At 43.8% G+C, this 22,538-nt stretch overlaps 1 protein-coding gene across 2 annotated transcripts in view; it reads left to right on the top strand.

Moving 5' to 3' along the window:
* SORCS2 (sortilin related VPS10 domain containing receptor 2) overlaps positions 1-22,538 on the top strand; it is a 165,846-nt gene that overhangs the window by 27,727 nt on the left and 115,581 nt on the right. For both annotated transcript variants that reach the window (XM_066623901.1, XM_066623900.1), the window contains exon 2: positions 8,355-8,422. In XM_066623901.1, coding sequence (XP_066479998.1) covers positions 8,355-8,422 — 68 coding nt within the window. The remainder of the gene's footprint in view (positions 1-8,354; positions 8,423-22,538) is intronic.

The raw sequence follows: 22,538 nt of genomic DNA, 5'->3' as shown, positions 1-22,538 counted from the left end.
CCGTTCAGCAAGCTACCAAGTGCTCATTGAGGTCTAGTGACTTGAGGACTGAAGCTTTAATTGGAGAAAGAGCTCAGGACCTGCAAGGGATAGAGTTAAGCCTAGAGGGTCTCAGTGTCCCTGGACTGAGGCACTGGCACATACATGGTGGTGGCAGTACTACTGGATGGGGGGGACGCCTGAGGGTTTTAGGGTTCAAGAACCAAGAACTCTGAGCACCTCAAACCCCCTAAGTTTGCGACAGTGCCCCACTACTGTAATGTATGAACAAACTCATTCAGATGCCAGATATGCCGGTGACAACCGCGGAGACCACCCGCGGAGGACCCCCAGGACCCATGACCGGAGCCTGGCCCGGCACAGCTGGCCACGTGCAAGGCGAGAGTGAGCATGTCTCGCTCTCTAGCCTTGAACCTAATAACCTATAACCTACCACCTGTAACCCCCTGGAACGGACTTGCATACCAGATTCGAATGCTCTGTGCTTGTAATTGACAATACTCTTTCAATGTATGTAACCATGTTTCAGGATCTTGTATTCTCTACCCAGTCATTTTTCTGCTTGTAAAATTGAAACATTCTCTAATAAAAGTTAATCTGTTCTTGAAAGATGGAATTTGTTTGTTTATTGTAAGAACCCCCTTGAGGGTTTAGAGAAAGCTTGCCTATGTGAACCATCTTGGATTAAAGTCAAAGGAGCAATTCCAATGACCAAGAAAGGTGGTATATAAATACCAATGATGATTATGATGATGATGTGTCTGGGAAGCTGACAAATACTATATAAATGGAATATTTTATGTGTTTTTCCCATTCATGTTTCAAACAGGTAGGACAGGGCCTTTTTTAAATACATGAAATAGGTTGTATGTGTGAGGGGAGCAAAAACCACCCCATCTCCTGCTGAGCTCCATTTCCACAACCAGTTTTCTTCCCAGCCCAAGTCAAGATCAAACTTCACAGTACTTTGAAATCATAAATATGCCCCCAAAATCACTGTGTGTGTGGAGGGGTGCTCAATTTGGTGTGGTAAGATGAGCTCATTAAGGGGGTTACTATTTACCCCTCTTGTCATCTCACTGAAAATCCCCTCTAAAGTGGATATTTACATAATTAGGTGCATTGATTGCAAATTGTGGAGGGGTGGGGATGGGCAGAATTTTGAACACAAAAATGGCAGAGGGAGATGTGTCAACTTCCATCACATTGAGCCATGCTCCTGTGCTGAATTAGACTGCTTCACAATTAATTTGGGCTTGGAAGCATCACTTCCACTCAATTTCCTATTTTAAGCCCATCTGTTCCTGGACAAGTGAGGTAAAACAGGGAATGAAGTGTTGAGGACAAAAAGGTAAACTTGGGGCAAAGTGGTGTACTTGACAGGGAGGGGGCACCAGGAAGTTGATCAGTCTTCCTCAGTTCCAACCCCTGTTGCAGGATCTTTTCCTTTCTCAGGCAGAGACAACTCTAGCCAGTGAAATCCAATTTTAAGAAATGTTATTGGCTATAGCAAGGCACGCTAACATCATGAAATGGCAACGCTCCCTGATACACCCAGGCATCCAAACTCGCTCAGACCTCACCAGAAAATTATATATTTCAGCACTGAGATGATCATGCCTAGGCTGAAAGAATATTTGATGGCAGAGTTCTTCCTTATCTGGCCAAAAATCCATTGGCAGTTGTCACCCAGTCCTGGTCCTGACTGGGGAGAAGAATGGTAGTGGGTGTTTTGGCTCAGTCTACTTGATTTCATATCTTTATCACCTTGGGTTGATTCTTCTTGAACTGGCTGTATACATCAGTCACTCTTTGTCCCTTAGCCTGGAAAATTCTTCTTCTGAATTGGAACACCCTCGGGAAAGAATGCACAGGCTGCTTCTCTGTATGCTTGCTGCTTTTCTTTGCTTTGGTGTCCTTCGGCCTTGGCAAAGCCATAAACCTAAAATCTGGTTTCAGGAAGCCCCACTGTTAATTGTATGTAAGCTGACCTGATTCCTTCTTTATCTCTCTTCCATCAGTCCTTCATTAACTTCTTGTCAGAAGTTGACACAGCCCAAGCCTAGGCATGTATACTCTGAAGTAAATCTCATTATGTTCGATGAGGCTTTCTCCCAGGAAAGTTTGAATAGGATTGTTAAAGGAAAACCGAAGAAGCAATTAAATAGCCAGAAAGGCAGTCTATAAATACCAGTATTATTATTATCATTATTGATTGCAGCCTTAGACACTAGATCAGCTATTTTCTACCAGTGTGCCATGAATGACCCTCGGGTGTACTGTGGGAGTTTGGGGGAGGGTTATTTATTAGTAGGACCATTGGGAGATGTGAGCCCGCCAGCAACATGGTATGCCTTGTCAATTGTCAAAAAACTGATAGTGTGCATTGAAAATTTTAGCAACTTATCAGTGTGCCATGAGATGAAAAAGGTTGAAAATCACTGCACTGGACACTAGCTTTAGACATTAAGAAACTAGACACTCATCCATACACTTTACACATTCTTTTGCTTTTGCTAACATATTATTAAGAATATTTATATACCGCTTTTAAACAGAGTAGTTCACAAAGTGGTTTACATAGAAATAAATCAGTAAATGGTTCCCTGTCACCAAAAGGCTCATACTCTTAAAAAAAATATAGAAGAGACTCCAGCAACAATCACTGGAAAAGACACTATGCTGGGGTGAAGAGGGACTGCTGTTCTTCTTAGCTACTATACAAGGAAAACACTTTAAAGGTGCCTCTTTGCCCAATTAGCAGGGGTATCTCTTTGCCTGAAGAGCAGTGTCCTCTCAAAACCAGGTACAACCAGATTCGCCATGGCCACCAAAGACAAACAGCAAGAATGCAGTTATCTAGCATTCTAGGGAGGTAGAATGTAGGAACAGGGGAAAGGGGCAACAAGGAATTATTTTCCAACAATCGGTAATCAATATGTATTGATCTCAGCATGATCAAAATTTATGTCATCATAACAACCTTGTATTCCTTCCTGACATTGTACCATGTTGGCAAAAGTACTTTAATGAACTGCCAGGCTTGGAAGTGGCAGATTTTAAGAATGGAGCCTAAATGCTGCTTTTCAAAATGGCATTGGCCTGGTTCCAACAGACTTATGATCTTGCTCCCATCAACCTCAAGCTCCATTACATGTTAATCACCCTTTTTCCTGCTTTATATGTGAATGGAGTAGACCAGTGTCTCTCAAACTGTGGGTTGGGACCCACTAGGTGGGTCCCCATTCATTTCAATATTTTTAATATAGTAGACTTGATGCTACCATGGCACGTGACTACATTGGAAAAATGTTATAGATCTGTACTTTTAACAGGCTACTTTGTATATGCTTGTAACAATGATCATAAATGGGACTTGCTCCTTGTTAAGTGTGGGTAGGATTGCAGCCTAGGATTGTTATAACTCTTCCTGCTTGATGACATCACTTCCGGTGGGTCCTGACAGATCCTCATTCTAAAAAGTAGATCTCAGTGCTAAAAGTCTGAGAACTACTGAAGTAGACACGTGAACAAACTATGCTTCCTGTCTAGGTTGATTTTCTGATTGCAGAGTTGTGAAAATGTAGGGATATGGAAGATCCTGCATTTCTCTCTTCTATATCCATACGCTTGTCACTGGTGGAACATACGTTTTGTACTTTATTGTACATAGCACTATTGTTCTTCAGACAGTGGAGAATGAACTGAGACTTCAAATAGCTTGTGGTAGCTGTGCAGAATCAATATCTGAGTTTTGATTTAGGGAGGCTTGAGTACACTGTAGTGGTTTGTCCTTTGCTGTTAGCAAAGCAATCATATGTTCACTTTTTAAACTAAGCTGAAGTCCAAATGTCAAAGAAAATTATATTGAATAGCATATGGTGGTAGAAGAGAGGTATTCCAGTTGTGAACCGTTTATGAATATAAATTGGTAGACTTTTTGTAGATTGTGGCTGTTTTAATGTACCTTGTTACAATATAGTCACAAGCAAAGTTTGCCTGTCTCCTTGGAAAGTGATGTTTTATGGAAGTCAGTGTATTGCAGTGCAATTGTATACATGCTTGCTTCAAAGTAAGTCTCACTATGCTCAATGAGATCTACTCCCAAGTGAAAGTGTATAGAATTGCAGCTTTAGTTAGACATTGGATCAGCAAATGTTCAGGATATCTTTCTTTCTTTGGCCATTTCCCAGACATATCACTTTCACATCAAGGAGAATTGTTGCTTTGGGGATTGTATGGGCCTTGGAAGTGTGGTAGAAGCATTGTGAATTTGACTGTTTTGTGCATTTGTTTGCCTGCACAAACATGTGGCAGCCGACTTTTTCTAACTACTGGTGGGAAATGTGGCAAGGAACAGGAGCATGGGGAGGATAAATGTGTTGAGTTATGGAGTACACATGTTAAGACCAGCTTATCCTAACTCATGTGGGACTTGACCCTATCCATTTGTAAAAATGGGCTTGTGTTGGGGGAACTCTATCACCTGTCACCAACCTGGTCTGTGCCTGGTCCAGAGATTTATATATGACGTCCTTCTGCCAAATTCTGAAGTGGTAGAAGGCCCGCATATCCATTCCATTGGTTGACTTCTTGGTGAGAGAAAGTGGTAGAGATCGACGAGCATTTCTCCACTTGTGGATCTTTAGTCTAGACCAGTGTTTCTCAATGTTTGTTCCCCTGCTGTACCACTTCGCATGGTCTAGCAATTGGAAGTGCCACCGGAAGTAACTGGTAATGATGTCATTGTCAGTTACTTATGGACTGGAAAACCAGATGCAATGCAACAAACACTGGTAAGAGGCTCAGAGCAGACGGGGAGGACTTTATTGAGCACATGAAAAGTGCACCCTGGAGCTCTGCCCGCTGAGCCTCCAACTGCTGCTTGTCACGTTGCATTGCTGTCTTGCTACCAGGCAGTGGGAGTCTGGGACCCCCGTTACTACCAGACACCACCTCATGTACCACTGGTGGTATGAATACCACTGGTTGGGGATCACTGGTCTAGACTGATAACTGTTTCTTAAACAATTTGATGACAGTCTTAGGGCGCAATCCTAACCCCTTAGTGCTTTCCAGCGCTGACATAAGGGCAATACATCTCTGAGGTAAGAGAACAAACGTTCCCTTACTTTGAGGAGGCCTCCGTGAGTGACACCCAACTGCAGGATGCAGCACATGTTCCATTGGCACTGCTATGCCAGTGCTAGAAAGTACTGACATAACGGGTTAGGATTGCACCCTTAGTATTGTAACAGTGACTTGCATTTCCTAAAAAAGAATGCATGCAGCCTTGTAAATGACCACCCAGCTGCTAGCAGTCTAGGGAGGAAGATGGAATGAAAGGGGATGGGAATAACCACACAGTACTAATGAAAATCAGGGAGTTGGAAGCAGCCTCTGTTTAATTGTATCATGTTGTTTTCTGTAAGCTTCCTTGGGGATCCTCCTGCATTGAAAAGCAAGGTAGAAATCACATAAATCAATGCTAAAATGTACAGATGATAGCTTCTGTAATGGACAATTCCTTTCATTGCAGCAATAACAAATGAAATGTATATGCAAATAACATGAAATATAAAACAAATATTTCTCTAGAGTCCTGAGTATCTTGCATATTACAACAAACAGAATTTCTTATTAGAAAATGCAATAAAATCAGCATGGAAAGACAGAAAAAGCAACATGCAGAACAAGAGGATAGAGTAAAGAATGTGCAAAATTCAGGAGTTTTTTGGGGGGGAATACTTCTTTTTTTCGCTTGGTTGGTTATTTTAATGAATTTATGACTGGACTTTAGGGGCAAATTGCCATAACCCTTTCCCCACCCTGATGGGATTGTTATAGCTTTACTTAGGCGGAAAAAATTACGTCACTTTGTGAGAAATCTGTGTAGTGATGAATTAAGTCAGGGGTGTCCAAACATTTTGGCAGGAGGGCCACATCATCTCTCTGACACTGTGTTGGGGGCTGGGGAAAAAATTAATTAATTTACATTTAAAATTTGAATATATTTACATAAAGAATTTATTAGAGATGGAACTTATATGAATGAATGAAGGTCTTGCAATAGCTCATGGCTTATAAAAGGCCTTGCACAAAGAAAGACTAGCCTTTCCTTCACTGCCACTGCTGCATGACAGACGTGAAACATAAAGTAGTGGAGGGAGCCCTTGTCCCACAGCTCAGGTGAGAGATCGAACAGTCGTCCTCATGCTGAGAGCAATTGCATTGGGCCAGCAAGGGCTCCAGCGAGTCTCCAGAGGGCCAGAGGCTCATTGGAGACTGGGTGTTCCCCGAGGGCTAGATTGGACAACCCTGAGGGCCGCAAGTGGTCCCTGGGCTGGGGTTTGGGCACCCCTGAATTAAGTGAAGGATCCAATTGGCTTATGGCTACCTGTGTGAACCTGTCAACTTTGAAATGACAAGGAGCCTAAGCTTCACAATGGCTTTTTCAGACTATTCAGTGTTTGGATGGGAGTCTGTTTGGGATCCCCTTACAAGGTGCTTTGAGGGTTCTGAAGGTAGATTGAGATAGAAGTGCAAAACTAATAAAAATAGGGCTTGCTGTAAATTGTTCTGCAGCTGCTTCAATGAAAAGCTTCATACAGAAGTTTTCAGCATCAGCAAAAGATAATATCCCGTTGCTTTTATTTAAACAATTAGCTGTCAGTAGTATTGATTATTCTGAGGATGTTATCACCAAATTAATGGTTGGGATGGGAAAATATCACACATCCACACTGATCTTGGTGGACAAATTTACTGATAAATTGATAGTCTGTTTGCCAGAATGAATTGCAGAGCTTTAAAATTACAGTGTGTGAGCCATGACTTGCGCATTGGCAGCCTGAGCAGGAGCCATGACGCACTGATGAAAATCCTCTGCCGTGATAGTTGGTGATGCTGCTGCTGCTGAATGCTAGCCAGTTCAATAGGAGGGGCAATAACAAAGAAGCCAGTAAGTCTCCAGCTGCCAGCGCTTTACCCATTGTGGGTTAGAAGTCAATAAAAGGCGTGCAGATTAGATGGCAGAGTGGAACAAGGGAGCTGGATGTTGGGGGAAGACTGAGAAGGATGTGGAGGAAAGGAAGAGCATGGACATGAGAGAGAAGGAGACCAGGAGAGAGGTAGTGAAGAAGATGGAGAGGAGGGAAAGGAGGTGGAATGGGATATGGAATGAAGGGGGCCAGGCTTAGGAGGACAAAAGAGGAAATGTGAAGATAAGTGGTCCATGGGAAATGCTGAGAATGGTGCTGCAGGGGAGAAGGAGGAAGAGGGGAGATCCTCCAGGGATCCTTCCCCTGGTTGTAGTCCCCTCGGAGGGTTGAGACAAAGCAGGGCTGCCCCTTTTAGGGTCAGAGGCAAACTGTCCAGGTGACTCCAGCCAGGTGGATCCTGCCCACAGTGATCCCTCCCTGCAGTGATCCCTCCCTCCCTTCAGTACTCCCACAGACTCCTGTCCCACTGGGGACACAGAGCCTCTGTAGGCCGTGGACACCAGTGAAAGAAGGGGAATCAGCAAAAGTGAAGGAACCTATCAGTTTTTCCACCCCGTTTCTACCCCCACCATTCTTCATTATAAATAAAGTGTAAAGAAATCACCCCCTCTGTCTTCAGAATGGTCAGTACAACCTGGGGCACCTGCCATGTCACAGCACAAGCCCTTTGAGGCAGAACTGGCCCCTTGGGGGAATGCGGAGGAGACACCCATGGATATATAGTGTACTGATTATTTATTTACTCATTGAAAAGGCTTGTGTCCCACTCTTCTTTCCTGATAATGGGGTTCCCAGCGTGGCTTATAATTTTCATTAACATGCAATCAAGCAAAGGTAAAAAAGAGCAGCTAGTATACAACTAAAAATAATACAGAAAATGCATTATACAGTGTCGCATAATGCATTATACATTATGCATTATACAGTGAAGTAACTACTTATTAAGTGTTAAGAAACTGATTTCTTTAGGTGTTATAAATTCTTACCTCATTTAAAAATGTAAAATTCTGTAGTCTTGCAGTCTTTCATGTTTCAATAGGACCACATCTTAGTATAGAAATAATTCATTTATAAGATCGTATTCGGAAGGAAATCCATCTGAACTTGTATGTATTTGTTTAAACTGTTCTAGTTTCCTCGTCCTCTTTTGGCTTAGAAAATGGTGGTGGTTATTCTTTTGGGTTCCATACGTACCAATTTGGCTCCATAATGAGGGAGGCATTCATGAAAATACTGATCACAAAAGCAAAACACAAAAATAATAGCAGGAATTCAAAAGTCCCAAAAGTGTATTTCTTTTATTGTATGCCTTGAATATGTAGCTTAGTTCTCTTTTTTCATTTTCTTCTTTAGGTGATTCTCATCCTTACCAAGTATTACCACACTGATACGGGCAAAGTATTGGAAAGTTCTTTGTGGAGGTATGTTTCCAGCTGCTATTCTGTGCTCCTGTATTCAAACTGGGACGGTCTCATCCTTGTTTTGAGGCTTTCCAGGGGATAAATTGTAGGCCATGCACCAAATATGAGGTTGGCTACATTCAGTCTGCTGTGGCTTTCTTTTTTTAAATGAACAGCTGTTGAGTGCAGGAAACTTGAAAAGGCATTTAACAGTTTGTTCACTGGAAATAGCATCGGTGGAAAAGGCACCATTCTGAAATCACAATTTTAATTATGAAATTGGCCGATGAATGCTTTGTATGTTTCTGAGAAGTAGAACTTATTTGCAAACTCTCAAGACCATAATTAGAACATTAGTCAAGCCTCTCTTATATGTAGTTTTTCTTATTCTCTTTCAAGCCCCCTTATTTCAGTGGTTCTCGCCCTTTGCAACCCAGGACCCACTTTTGAGAATGACAATCTGTCTGGAACCCACCAGAAGTGGTGTCATCAACCTGGAAGTGATGTCATGGCCGGGCGTGACATCATCAAACAGGAAGTGACATCACTGTGATGCCAGAGCCGGAAGTGATGTCATCAAGCAGGGAGTGACATCACTGTTCTTACCTTGGAACTCAAACTATAAATGACAAGAAAAAATATTCCAGCTCAAAAGCTTCCAATTCTTCCCCCCTGCTACCATTGCTATTAAACAAAAAGAATAAAAATAAAACATCTGTAAAAGTATATCTGTAAAACCACCACCAAGAAGTAGGAAGTTTTAAACATTTGCCAGAACTGTCAGCTGGTAACAGTAAAGCAAAATTACTGGTAAGACAACAGTCCATCACGCACAGATTTCCCATTCAGATATTTTGATTCCTTTTCTGTGCATTTGCCCTGCTGACAAGCTACAGTACAAAACAACCAGCTTTGGCTGGTTTGGGTGTGCTTTCTTTTGTATGTCATTTTACACATGAATGGAAATACAGTATTTGTTTTACATCTTTCCCTGACAAAAGTATAGCAGAAAATTTTTTGAATTAAATACCTATGAAGCTGCTTTATACCCAGGGAGACTTGGGATTGGAAAACTGGAGATATGGCAATAGTGGGAAAGGAAAGGAACTGGAGGAAAGAGAGAAAGAAGTGGAAGAAATACAAAGGTTCAGCCATAGTGCAAGACCATGGCAGAGCTGTAGTTCTCTGAAGATTGATACAAGCAAGGAGTGTGGGCTTTGAAATCACTCAGCTGCCAGGACAACCACCACCATTCCCATCATCAGTAACGCTTCCCATTTCACAAATTACCCTAAAGATTCCAAATGCTTCTCTGCTACATACTCTGACTTTACTTTCAGTCAATTTCACATACAACCCAAAATCACCAAAATCATGGAATCACCTAAAAGGTCATCTAGTCCAACCCCATCTGTAGCTTCTCAGACATATGCTCAGTGCAGAAGCATATGCAGAAGAGATGGCCAAGGCACTTGGAGACCTGTATCATATCTATTTGACTTAATGGTGTGCATCAGAGAAGAGTGGGGGGGGGGCGTGGAGCATCCCCCTCACAGCTGAAGAAGGAAGATAGGGATGCCCTACTGTTCTCATCCCAGCTGCTTAAAGGAGCCAAACAGTGGGGTAGCTACATTGGAAGGGAGCACTTGCTTGTTGTGGCTTGGAGAGGTGGTGAGGCACAACAATTGAGGGGGTCTCCATGATTGCCTGGCCGGCAAAATGCAAGCACACAGAGGACCCGGCTCCATGCTCGGGAGAGGGAGGAGGGGCAGTGGCGTCCCTAGGATTCGCGTCACCTGGTGCGGGAGGCCTGTGCATCACCCCATGCAGTGGGCGGGGCAACGCCCCAGGTGGGCATGGTGATGTACCATCGCCCCACCCCCACCAGTTTTTTGGCTGTACCTTTTGTTAGAACACAGATATTTCAGTGTAGATTGTTTCATTGCATTCTGCATTAAATTATGCATTGATTGATATATAACATGATGGTATTCCTCCAAATTCTGATTTTAGTGATATTGAAAACTTGTAGAGTCTCTCTCACACACACACACCCCGTGTCAACTTACTAACAACTTATTGCAGCAGTTTTCAAACTTTTAGCACTGGGACCCACTTTTTAGAATGACAATCTGTCCAGGACCCATTGGAAGTGATGTCATGGCCAGAAGTGACATCATCAAGCAATTAAAATAAATAATTAAAATAAAGTAAAATAAGGGGGAGCCAGTCCTGTTCCACCAAGTGAATCTACTCTGAAGTAAGTTCTATTGTGATCAATGGGGCTTACTCTCAGGAAAGTGTGGATAGGATTGCAGCCTGTGAGCCCAATCCTATGCATGTCTAATCAGAAGTAAGTCCCATAGTGGTCAATGGGGCTTACTCTCAGGAAAGTGTGGATAGGATTGCAGCCTGTGAGCCCAATCCTATGCATGTCTACTCTGAAGTAAGTCCCATAGTGGTCAATGGGGCTTACTCTGTAGTCTGCCTGCAATAACAACCCCCCAAAAAGAATCAGTGAGATTTCCAGCCCTCCTCTGTGCCCAGTTTAAAGTTCTTCTATTTCAGGCATATCAACATGAGGATCCACCTGGCTTTGCAGTTGCAAAATAGAAAACTTTCCCCTTACCATTCAAGCCTCTTTTTTTGTCCTTTTTAGTGTGTGTGGGGGGGCTGCCTTCTGGAGCATTTGTTGCACTCCAGCTCCATCGGATTGGGACCATTCTGGTGTCCTCACATTCCCCTTTGCCTGGCCTGACCACCAGCCAAGGCACGTCTGCCTACTTGCGAGTAAACGCGACTGTGAGGCTGCTTTGTTTTCCATAGGGCTCCATAGACTGGGAGAGAGGCAACTGGGAGGGAGGAACCTCCTTCTCCGGTTTTTTGGGGGGCTGCACATTGAATGAGGACCATTCTGACGTCCTTGGAGCCTCTCAGCCTGCCTTGACTTAGGCTAGTCCACCTACTTGTGAGTAAATGCGGCCACGTGTCTTCGTTTTGGGCTCAGACTCGCAGCTGGGAGGGGAGTGCTTCTCAGGTGTTTTTTTTGGGCTGCATTCATTGGATCAGGACCATTCTGGTGTCGTTGGGTCCCTCTCAGCATGCCCTTTCCTACAGACTATGGCAAGTACTCCTACTCGCGAGTAAACGTGCGATATGGCTCAGTTTCACTTTCCATAGGGCTCCATGCTTTTTTTCCTTCCAGTTTTTTGGCCATAACGTTTGAACGAAAGGAGCTATTTCAATTCTGTTTTTTGCACTGAACTCCGCTGGCCATACCGCATCCAACGGTGTATGGCGTGACACGGTAGTTCCTAACCCTGTGATGTTAGCGCGTTCTCCCCCCAGGGCTCATCACCCCCCCCGGCGTGTCACCTGGTGCGGCCCGCAGCCCACACCCCCCCCCCGTGCGAGCCTCTCTTTCTATTTACTCTGTGTGCCTGGAAGCCTAAAATGGCGCTCCCAGGGTCTGTTTGCCCTTTTTCAAAATGGCGCCGCCCAGGTCTGTTTGCCCTTTTTTCAAAATGGCACCTCCCACTTCATTTTGCCCATTTTCAAGATGGCGGCCGCCAGCTTCTTGCAACCCACCAGAAATTGACTCGCGACCCACAGTTTGAGAACCTCTGCCTTATTTATTTTAGCTGTGTAAGGGCACAGTCCTGTCCTGTGCTGGAACAGGGAAGCCAAGAGGCTTGCGCTGTATCCAGCACAGGATAGGGGCCAGAATTAGCTCAGCCAGAGGCAAGGGAAAACTTTTCCCCTTACCCCTGGGCAAGGCCCATATGGGTCTCCTCAGACTCGTGCCATCTCTGGAGGTGGCGCAAGTTCGAGGAGAGCTGAGTGGCTTAAAGCGTTTGGTGTTTGGTATACCAAAAAATAAAAAGCAATCAATTTCACCATCTATTGCAATACATTTTTTCTTAGAAGTAAGTAATTTGAAATCAGTTTGACTTCTAGGTAGGGATGCATAACACTGCAGCTTTATTATGGTTAATCTGTAAGCTTGATCCAGTTCATACATATCTCCTCCCCCCTTTTTTTGAGGCTCTTGTTGTTCTGAATTCCCAAATATGTTTGTGTAGTCCCATTAGTCTAAATTTATTTTTCATCGCCTTTCCTCTCCATATGGAGAGCCCAAGGCTGCTTACAATCAGCATCGATAAAACATAATCAAATCAGTGAAACAAATAAGATAATTAAGCTGTAAAACAATAGGAAATAGCACTACAGCAAAATCACAGCTAGGAGCAAAACCACAACACCCATATTCAGAGCCAAATACACCAGAAAGCTAAATCAGCTAAAACTTACTGGAACAAAAATGCTTTAACATTCCTGCAGAAAATGGAACTTAAAAGTCATCCACAGTTAATCTTAAAAACCGCTGATTTAGAAAAGAATAAGTCTTGGCTGCAATTTTGCACAGCTAGGCTGCTTAAGCTTCCATTTACTTCAATGAGGTTTATGCTGCCTAATTGTGTTCAAGATTACAGTCCATATGTTTTTGGATATGTTACTTTGCTCAGGTATTGTGGTGGGTTTCCTATAGGAACTGTGGTTAAATATCCTCTTGAAATTCTGAATGAACATGTATGTGTTGGTGCATCAGAGGAGGAAGATGAGCAAAATACAAGGATATCTGTACCTTGCGTTTAGCATGTGATTTGATTTCTGTTATGGAATTGCCTGCGACTTCTTGCACAACTGGATTGGAAAGACTGCTGCTGAGAACTCCAGATGAGCTGGGTTTGAAGGCCAAGCTACATATTTTGTTTAAAGGATCATTATCCTTGACAAACTTATTTTTTCTTTACTGAATAGCAGCTGTACTGCTCCCCCACCCCCACCCCTGATGGATTGGGAGCATGTTGGGGCTAGAGGGACCATCACGCTCCTTACCTTTGCACACTTTGGGGGCCTGATGCAGCTGCTAGAGAAAGCTCCCAATGGTCCCCTTTCCATGTGTAGTTCTGCCTTCTGCAGCTCTGAATATGTGGTGGCCTGAAAACAAAAGCAATATTATTTCTTTGTTGTATTTTTATTGTACATTCAGAGCACATTCAAAAAGATGTTCAAATACAGCCTGCCTGCTGCATACTGAGTTTAGTCAGAGACTTGATAACCCCTCTGTCTTTTGCAGTCCTAGGCAGATAGCAAAAATGAGAGGTTTCTGGAGCCCTGCAGCTGATGGGCTGAGTTTGAAATTGATGGGTCACAAGTTGGGCAAGGCTACTTTAAAGGAAGCATGTGAGATAATAAAAAGAATGTTTGAATGCTGTGAAAAAGATGGAAAAATTAAGCCAATCTTCCTTAAGCAATGCTTTAGGGAGCCTAATTATTATTAGAGTATTGGGGGTGAACAGTACTCTAGTGATACACTATGGCTTGTACATATCCTGTGAAGGTGCATATTTGAAGTTATTTGCAGCATCTGTCCCAATTTTGCAGCTGTATCCATAGATATGACACCTAGAGATATTTGGATCATGGTTGTTTCAAAAATATTTTCACAGAAATGATACAGATATTAGCAAAATGCCTGCCATTTTGATGGGTGGTGGTAGAGCACCAGGGTGGTCCTCTACCAGCGCGGTAGAGATGGATAGGTGGTGGAGGTGAAGAGCAGTGCTTTTCAGCTAGAAAGTGTGGCAGGTGGTACTTGTTGCCATGATTCGCCATGTGTGCACAGCACTGCTTTTGCCATGGAGACATGCAGCACTACTTTGCCTAGTTCAGCCCCACCAAAAGTGGAAATAGAATTCTACTGTATAGCTGTGCAAATCTTGCCTTTGAGCAGTGGTGTAGATTGGAGAAAGAGGATGTAGAGTTCTGCAAAGGCTACAAGGCAATGGTAATGGAAGAACTCTCGGTTGTGTGAAAAAAATGATTATGTGGTAATCACAGCAGGAGACAGTGGCCCTTAACCCCCCCCCCCCCAAAAAAAAACACCTCGTGGCACAGTCTGTGTTCTGTAGTGAGAAATTTAGTTCATCCCTATGTGACTCCTTTCAGTGCTTGAATTTTGGGGACCATTAGTTAAGTCCCCATTAGTTAAGTCCCACCTGCTGAATATATACATTTTAATCAAATAATTCCCTCCCTCCCCTCCCGCTAGCCTTCTAACACCAATAGCTAGAAGGGCCATGACAAAAGTAAGAGGGAAAGGCTCCCAGCGATTCTCTGTAATTCAAGCACTGTCCTTGGCATAGCACATGTCTAGCACTGGGACTGATTTCATGCCCCACTACCAACTACACGTGGTTGGCATTCACCTATAAGGGAGAAAATAAAGGGGGCTGCACTTCAGGACACCAGTGCTCAAAAATATCAGAACTGTTCCTCCACCCCAACAATGCCATTGAAATCCATGTTTTGCTTTCTATCTCAAGAATGAAATAGTTTCATTCACTTCTATGGCAGAAAGTTACAGAATGGGTTGGGGGAGCCTGAGTTGGGAGAGTCCTTATATTCCAACTCAGTTGTTCCTTTGACCACCATTGTGCAGGGAAGGCCCAGTTTTGCTTGTCCTGCTGTTTTGCCTCTTCTCTTCTTTCCTTTGTCACAGTGTCAGATCTTGGACGGAGAATGCTTTTTAGCGTTGGGAACAAGGCAAGCTGGGAAAAGTCAGCCTAGCTAGGGGAAGCCTTGTAACTTTCCTGCCCAAGACCAGAGCATGACAGTCAGAGCTATAGGACCTTGGACAATTCCAAAGGAGCAAGTTGATCTGACAAACCTAGCCCCAGATGAGTTCTTTTATGTCTCCTGGTGCAGACTTCTTTTCTCCAGACGCCATCCCACTGCTGTGAAGTGAGGATTTTTAAAAGAGTGGCCTCCAGGCCTAGAGCCAGGCACTTCATTACCTCATGGTCATCTTTTGCTTGACAGGTTTCTTGTGTCAGAGGATGGATCCTGAAGGGTAATAGCTCCCAGAGGTTCCAACCCCTCGGGTGAGTTCAGCTCAGAGGGATCAACTCTGGAGTTCATGCTCAGGTTCTGGTGGTCCTCACTGTCCGGGCGCAATTACACTCCAACTAAAGGTGCTGGTGTTGAAGCTCTGACTGAATGGGTTTCACTAGAGGTTGGGATCATGACACCAAACAAACGTTTTTATAAGTCTCCCTTCTTTTTCCATTACTTTAAGGAGTGGTACGGCAACAGAAGATGGTTCTTCCACCCCCCCCCCATCTATTCTTAGATAGAGGTTTCTGGCTTGTACCCACAGGCTTTGTTACACCAGCCATCTAGCATATGGGAAGAATGAGCTTAAGCAGAATGAAGTAGACTTAGGGCGCAATCCTGACTGTGCCTTGGACTGGTGCAAGTCCCTTGCACTGGCCCAGGAGGATCGCAAATGTGCCACAAAGCACGTTTGCATCTTCTCGAGAGTTGGCGGGGCCAGGGCAGGGATGAGCACCGGCCCATGGAGACTACATCCAGCCTCCGTGCTGACTTAGGGAGGGAGGGTGGATTGCGTTGGCTGAGTTCGGCCGTTGCAGAGGTCTGGGGTGGGTGGGGAGGAGGCGGGAGGGAGGCGTTCTGGGGTAGGAGGAGGGCAGGCGGAGGGCAGTCCCGGGGGCAGGCAGGGAGTGAATGATGGGACTGGGACCCAGCTGTTAATGCCAGATCTCAACCCTGTTCCCCTAGCAGTGTGCTGTCCTCAGACTTAGGCCACCTACAAGGTGGTGCAAATCTGAGCAGACCCATTGGGGCTGTGGTGGCTTTCCTGGGGGTAAGGGGAAAAGCCACTTCAAGCCCCAATCTTGCGCTGGATACAGCGCAGGCCTCCTGGCCTGCCTGTTCTAGCGCAAGATTGGATTGCCCTGCAAAGTAGATAATGTTTAAACAGCTTCAGTGACTCTCACAAGGTGAGGATACAGAAAAAACGTGTTTTGGTTTTTACCTTAAGCAAAAAAAAAAAAATGCCTCGCTAACCTAACTTAATAATAATAATAATAATAATAATAATAATAATAATAATAATAATAATAACTTTATTTTTACCCCGCCTTTCTCCCCGAAGGGACTCAAGGCGGCTTACAACATATTAAAAACAATTTAAAAAACAAATAAAAACATATTAACACATCATAAAAAACAGCAGTCAGAGTAAAAAAATAGGTAAAAAGAGCATAGAGCAGCAGCAAGTCATAAAAGAATCAGGCCTGTAAAAAATATTAAAAGATGTTAAAAAGATGTTAAAAGGCCGAGAACTCAGAAGGCCTGTTTAAACAGAAGGGTCTTCAGGCCTTGCCGAAAGGTCTCAAGAGAGGGAGCCATTCTTAAGTCAAGGGGAAGGGAGTTCCATAGCGTTGGTGCCACTACTGAGAAGGCCCTATTTCTTGCAGCCGCCCCACGTACCTCCCTAGGCGGCGGCACTTGTAAAAAGGCCTTCTCTGATGACCTGAGAGGGCGAGCCGGATTGTACGGGAGCAGGCGATCTCTAAGATACCCTGGTCCAGAGCAGTATAGGGCTTACTTCCCATATCTGTTGAGTGAGGCTGAAAACCCAGTTGGTTGGGAGGACAAACCTCTGGACCAGTGAAAAAACGGATTTCCCACCCAGGAATGAGGCAAGCATTTTGAAGCTGGTGAAACTGGCACTGTTTGTGAGAAACATCTTCTCACTTCCTTGCCTCAGCCATGGCAATAGACAGAGCGGTGTCTGCTGCTGAAGGAAGGAGGTTGGTTGCGGCATTTCTGAAGCAGGCCTGGAGAACCTGCTGCTCTTGTTCGTTTGCATAGTGTTCTGCTTTCAGTCTTTCAGATGCCCAAGGAAGAAAAATATGTTGTTCTCTAAACAGACAATATTGTAAGACATGTGGTGAGTTGGGAAGCTTTTTTGGCCCCTAGAAAAGCAGCAGATACTCTTTGTTTTATTTAGGGCAAAAAGAGAAGCCTTTAAATGTCCGTTTTTCAATGCTGCTCCTGAACTTTAAGGGTGCATGGATTATACAACAATTTCCATGGTTCCTAAAGTGCCAATGTGGTTTTTTTCTTTCTTTCTTAGTGTTCCCAGGCTCTCAGTAGATGGCAGAATTAATGTTAGGCCTATTCAAGGTGGTGCCATGGTGACAAACTGGTGTTGGAAGCTGAGAGACCCAGAGAAAACAACATATCAGTGTTCTGCTGAGTCTCCTTGGGTTTAGCCGGCTGCAACCAAATGTTGTGGTACTAGGCAGATTGAAAATGCTTTGTCTGTATAAGGACCAAATGCTAGACTAAGTTGTTAAGGATATGGCTCTTTATTATTTATCTAATAAATTAAGCTCCCTTTGACTCCAGTAACAGCTTTGTGTGTTTAAATAGTGCGTGCTATTGTGCTAATATGTGGATTGGGACCATGGTGGGGGATAGAGTTAAAGCGGTCTTTCCCCTGTCATGATCCTAATATGGATCAAGCCCCTCAGGTATTCTGCAGGATGTCGCAAGAAAATTTATACGCCATTAGTAGTGTCAAATTCATTATGCTGTAATTCGCACATGGAGTGCACATGGTGTACATACACAGAAGCAATTGCTTGACCCAGTTAATTTATTAATGTTTTAGACCAAGTGCTCAAAATGTTCCCTGCTGGCATCTAGACACTGCTTACATTGTTGATGGGTAGCCCAATCCTGAGCTGCCTGTAGCACGGGGCTGCCACTGTGCCAAAATGGCTGCCACGGCATCCAATGTGCCCTGGGCAACCGCTGCCGCCACCTCCTTGGGAGAGAGGGATTTTCGTCCCCTTCCCCCGAATAAAGGAAGTAGCTCTGCAGTGGGACTACTCAATTTTATGGTGGCTCTGGAGTCAGTGCAGAATCGATTAGTCCCATGTTGCACCGTGTGGCCCGACACGGGGCTCAGCATCTGGTGGAGTGCCCTCTTCCCATCCCATTTCCTCTCCCGCCCTCCTCCCACTCCGGAACACCTCCCCCCCACACTCACCTCTCCAGTGCCAGGGCAGTCCAGGTGACCGCCAGGTGGCAGAATGCGGGTCCAGCACTGGAGCCAGCCCACTGAGCCCAGTGAGCCAGCCCAGTCATGCTGAGCTTGCTCTGGTGCTAGGCCCATGGTAAGGGCTCGCAAACGTGTCTTATGGCATGTTTGTGACAGTGCACGTCAGCGGTGAGCCAGCATGCACTGTTCAGGATTGGGCCCTAAGGAATCTGCAGATCTTTCACCAAAGTGCACACTGGGACGGTTCCACACATCTCTTCAATTACTTCCCTTAGATCAGTGGTTCTCACACATTTAGCACCCAGACCCACTTTTTAGAATGAGAATCTGTCAGGACCCACTGGAAGTGATGTTATGGCCGGAAGTGACATCATCAAGCAGGAAAATGTTTAACAATCCTAGGCTGCAATCCTACCCACATTTACACAGGAGTAAGTCCCATTTACTTATTATTAGAAGAATATACATAGTAGCTTGTTAAAAGTACAGATCTGTAGCATTTCCCCAAACGCAGTCACATACCATGGTAGCATCTAGTCTAATATATTAGAAATAAAATATTGAAATGAATGGGGACCCACCTGAAATTGGCTTGCGACCCACCTAGTGGGTCCCTACCCACAGTTTGAGAAGCACTGCCTCAGATGTTTGCATTCTGCAGGTTTCATTCAAATTAGAGCTCATAAAAATGTGTGTCCATGTTTTTCTGAGACACCCTGGTGTCTCATGATTGAAGTTTTTCATAATTCAAGTTTATTTCTCTAATTAGAATCATTAGAAAGATCCATTTATTTGAAGTGTAAACTTTGTGCTTCATATGCTTCAGAAAGTGGAAGGTTTTCATGAATTCCTCTTCTCAACTCTTTCATATGTCCTTCATAGTGTTTATGTGTATTTTCAGACACCCTTCAGTTTATTTCACCTTCTGCAGAACCTGGAGAAATCTGAGGCAAATGAGAAGCAACTTTTGAAAGTACTCTCCCAACATCAAGTCTGAAGAAAGTGGCTTGCTTGTCACTTGTTCCACCTGTCCCTTTTTTTATCTGTGGGGGATGTCTTGTTAAAATGTTGTTAGTATGAATTGCTAGAGTTGTCAGTCTTCATGATTTACCTCCTTCGCAGGATTTCTAGAGGTTAACATGAGCAGGGAGTGAAAGGCTACGGCATTTGGGCCTCTTCAGCCTAGAAAAGAGACGCCGGAGGGGGGACATGATTGAGACATACAAAATTATGCTTGGGAAGGATAAAGTGGATAGAGAGATGCTCTTTACACTCTCACATAACACCAGAACCAGGGGACATCCACTAAAATTGAGTGTTGGGAGGGTTAGGACAGACCAGAGAAAATATTTATTTACTCAGCGTGTGGTCAGTCTGTGGAACTCCTTGCCGTAGGGTGTGGTGATGGCATCTGGCCTGGATGCCTTTGAAAGGGGATTGGACAAGTTACTGGAGGAAAAATCCATTATGGGTTACAAGCCATGATGTGTATGTGCAACCTCCTGATTTTAGAAATGGACTATGTCAGAATGCCAATGCAAGGGAGGGCACCAGGATGAGGTCTCTTGTTATCTGGTGTGCTCCCTGAGGCATTTGGTGGGCCGCTGTGAGATACAGGAAGCTGGACTAGATGGGCCTATGGACTGATCCAGCGGGCCTGTTCTTATGTTTCTTATGAATCTGCCTATGGTGGCACATGTCTTGGTGTCATGGGAGATTGGAGATTTAACTGACTCTGTGTAGATTTGCCCTTAAAAAGTGTTTGGAAACTTCGCCTTCTGCAAAATGGTACTTCTAGATCAGGGGTGCTCACACTTTTTTGGCTCGAGAGCTACTTTGAAACCCAGCAAGGCCTGGAGATCTACCAGAGTTTTTTTTACAATGTTCGCGCCATCATAACATATAACATTTATGTGTACAATGTATGTTGGTGTACCCTGAGCCCCACTGAGTATAACAGGACTTACTCCTGAGTAGACATGCCTAGGATTAGGCTGTGAGGCTGCAATCCTAGCCACACTTACCTGGGAGTAAGCCCCATTGAGTACAATGGGCCTTACTCCCGGCGTTTCCTCCCAGAGGCACCTGAAGGGGGGGTCTGGACTCCGCGATCTACTCATTTTGCCTCGCGATCTACCGGTAGATCGCGATCCACCTATTGAGCGCCCTGTTCTAGATGGTTGATCAGGGTTGGTGTTTTGGATCATGTCATACCTCTTTTGTTCAAGGTTCAGTGATGGTCACTTCACAGGTTGCCTCTTTGGTTTTATTTCATATTGCTTGAAGTATTTTTGTTTAAGTAACAATTAACTTTTCACCTGTTTTTGTTTTTATTTTTGATGAGCCACCTTGAACATTTGCTCCGGCATAGGAAAGGCAGGATAGAAATCATGTAAATAAAAAATAAATTGTATATCTGTATGTGTTGTGTTTTGGGCTGGCTTTGTGCTTATGATTTAATTGGCTGTAAATTGGTTCTCTGATGTTATACTTTGCTGTCTCTTATGCTGCTCCTCAGTTAGTTGCATCTTATTTTATTTTTTAGTTTTGTATTTTGTTTTTAATCATTGTAAGCTACCTTGAGCGTTATTTATAATGGAAAGGAATGAGATAGACATAATAAATAGTAATGAAATATAAACTTTCAAAAGAGATAGTGGATGCATCTTGTGTGTACATCTTGTTTGTACACGTACGTGTGTACGACGAATGTGTGTACATTAAAACTGTGCCTGCCCTTTCACATGCTGGTGAATCCCCTCACTGCTGGAGTTCCTCTGCAACTTTTTAGATTGTGAGCCCTTTTGTGACAGGGAGCCATTTAATTATTTGATTTTCGCTGTAAACTGCTTTGTGAACTTTTTTCTTGAAAAGTGGTATAAATGCTACTGCTAGTACTATTAATGACTAGTACTATTACATTATATTATAATATTATAATATATATATAATATATAACATAATATAATAATAATATATATTATAATATATTATTATAATATATATTATTATATTATATTTTTATTATTATAGTAATGACTATTAATGACTAGTACTAGTACTATTAATATTATTAAGAGTCATGGACTCTTAGCTCATAACAGGAGAGGAAACTGAACGCTTTCCACATGCGCTGCCTCTGACGCATCCTCGGTATTACCTTGCAGGACAAAGTTCCAAACAACACAGTCCTGGAATGAGCTGGAATCCCTAGCATGTATGCACTGCTGAAACAGAGACGTCTGTGTTGGCTTGGTCATGTCGTGAGAATGGGCGATGGCCGGATCCCAAAGGATCTCCTCTATGGAGAACTTGTGCAGGGAAAGTGCCCTACAGGTAAACCACAGCTGCGATACAAGGATATCTGCAAGAGGGATCTGAAGGCCTTAGGAATGGACCTCAACAGGTGGAAAAACTTGGCCTCTGCACGGCCCGCTTGGAGGCAGGCTGTGCAGCATGGCCTCTCCCAGTTTGAAGAGACACTTGGCCAACAGACTGAGGTAAAGAGGCAAAGAAGGAAGGCCCGTAGCCAGGGAGACACACCAGGGACAGACTACATTTGCGCCCAGTGTGGAAGGGATTGTCACTCCCGAATTGGACTTTTCAGCCACACTAAACGCTGTTCCAGAACCACTTTTCAGAGTGCAATACCATAGTCTTCCAAGACTGAAGGATGCCAATTATGATGAGTACTATTAATATTATTATTGTTATCATTGATGATGATGATGATGATGACAATATTGCAGGACTGTTACATTTTTCAAGAATATCTTTAGCCAAAAGAGCAAACTGTTCAATTTTAAACCACTGTAGGAAAGCTATAGCACTATAAACAAATCCTAGGCAATCTTAGAACAATCCTTGGCTCTCAGTATAACCTACTTGTGATGATAAAGGGAAGAGCTTGTGTGCTGCCCTGAGCTCCTTTGAAAGATGGGATAAAAATGAAATAGACTCAATTTCAGATCTTTTTAGGAACTAGCTATACCCCTGGTGTGTAGCAGCCCCTTCTCTTCTTCATCAATGACACACATCAGTCCACCTTTCCCATCTGGCTGTGAATGGCTTTCTGCGCAACCTGAGAGAATGGGAAGGAGAAAAGGAACAAAAAGCTACATCATCTCACTTTGATGGTTGGGAATGAATAGATGAGAAAGAACTGGGAATTTTGCTATGTAAACCACTTTGTGAACT

Source organism: Tiliqua scincoides, chromosome 4 (assembly GCF_035046505.1).
Source record: "Tiliqua scincoides isolate rTilSci1 chromosome 4, rTilSci1.hap2, whole genome shotgun sequence".
Lineage (NCBI taxonomy): Eukaryota > Metazoa > Chordata > Lepidosauria > Squamata > Scincidae > Tiliqua > Tiliqua scincoides.
The sequence above is the reverse complement of the archived record's forward strand: the minus strand, read 5'-3'. Positions and strand labels throughout refer to the sequence as shown.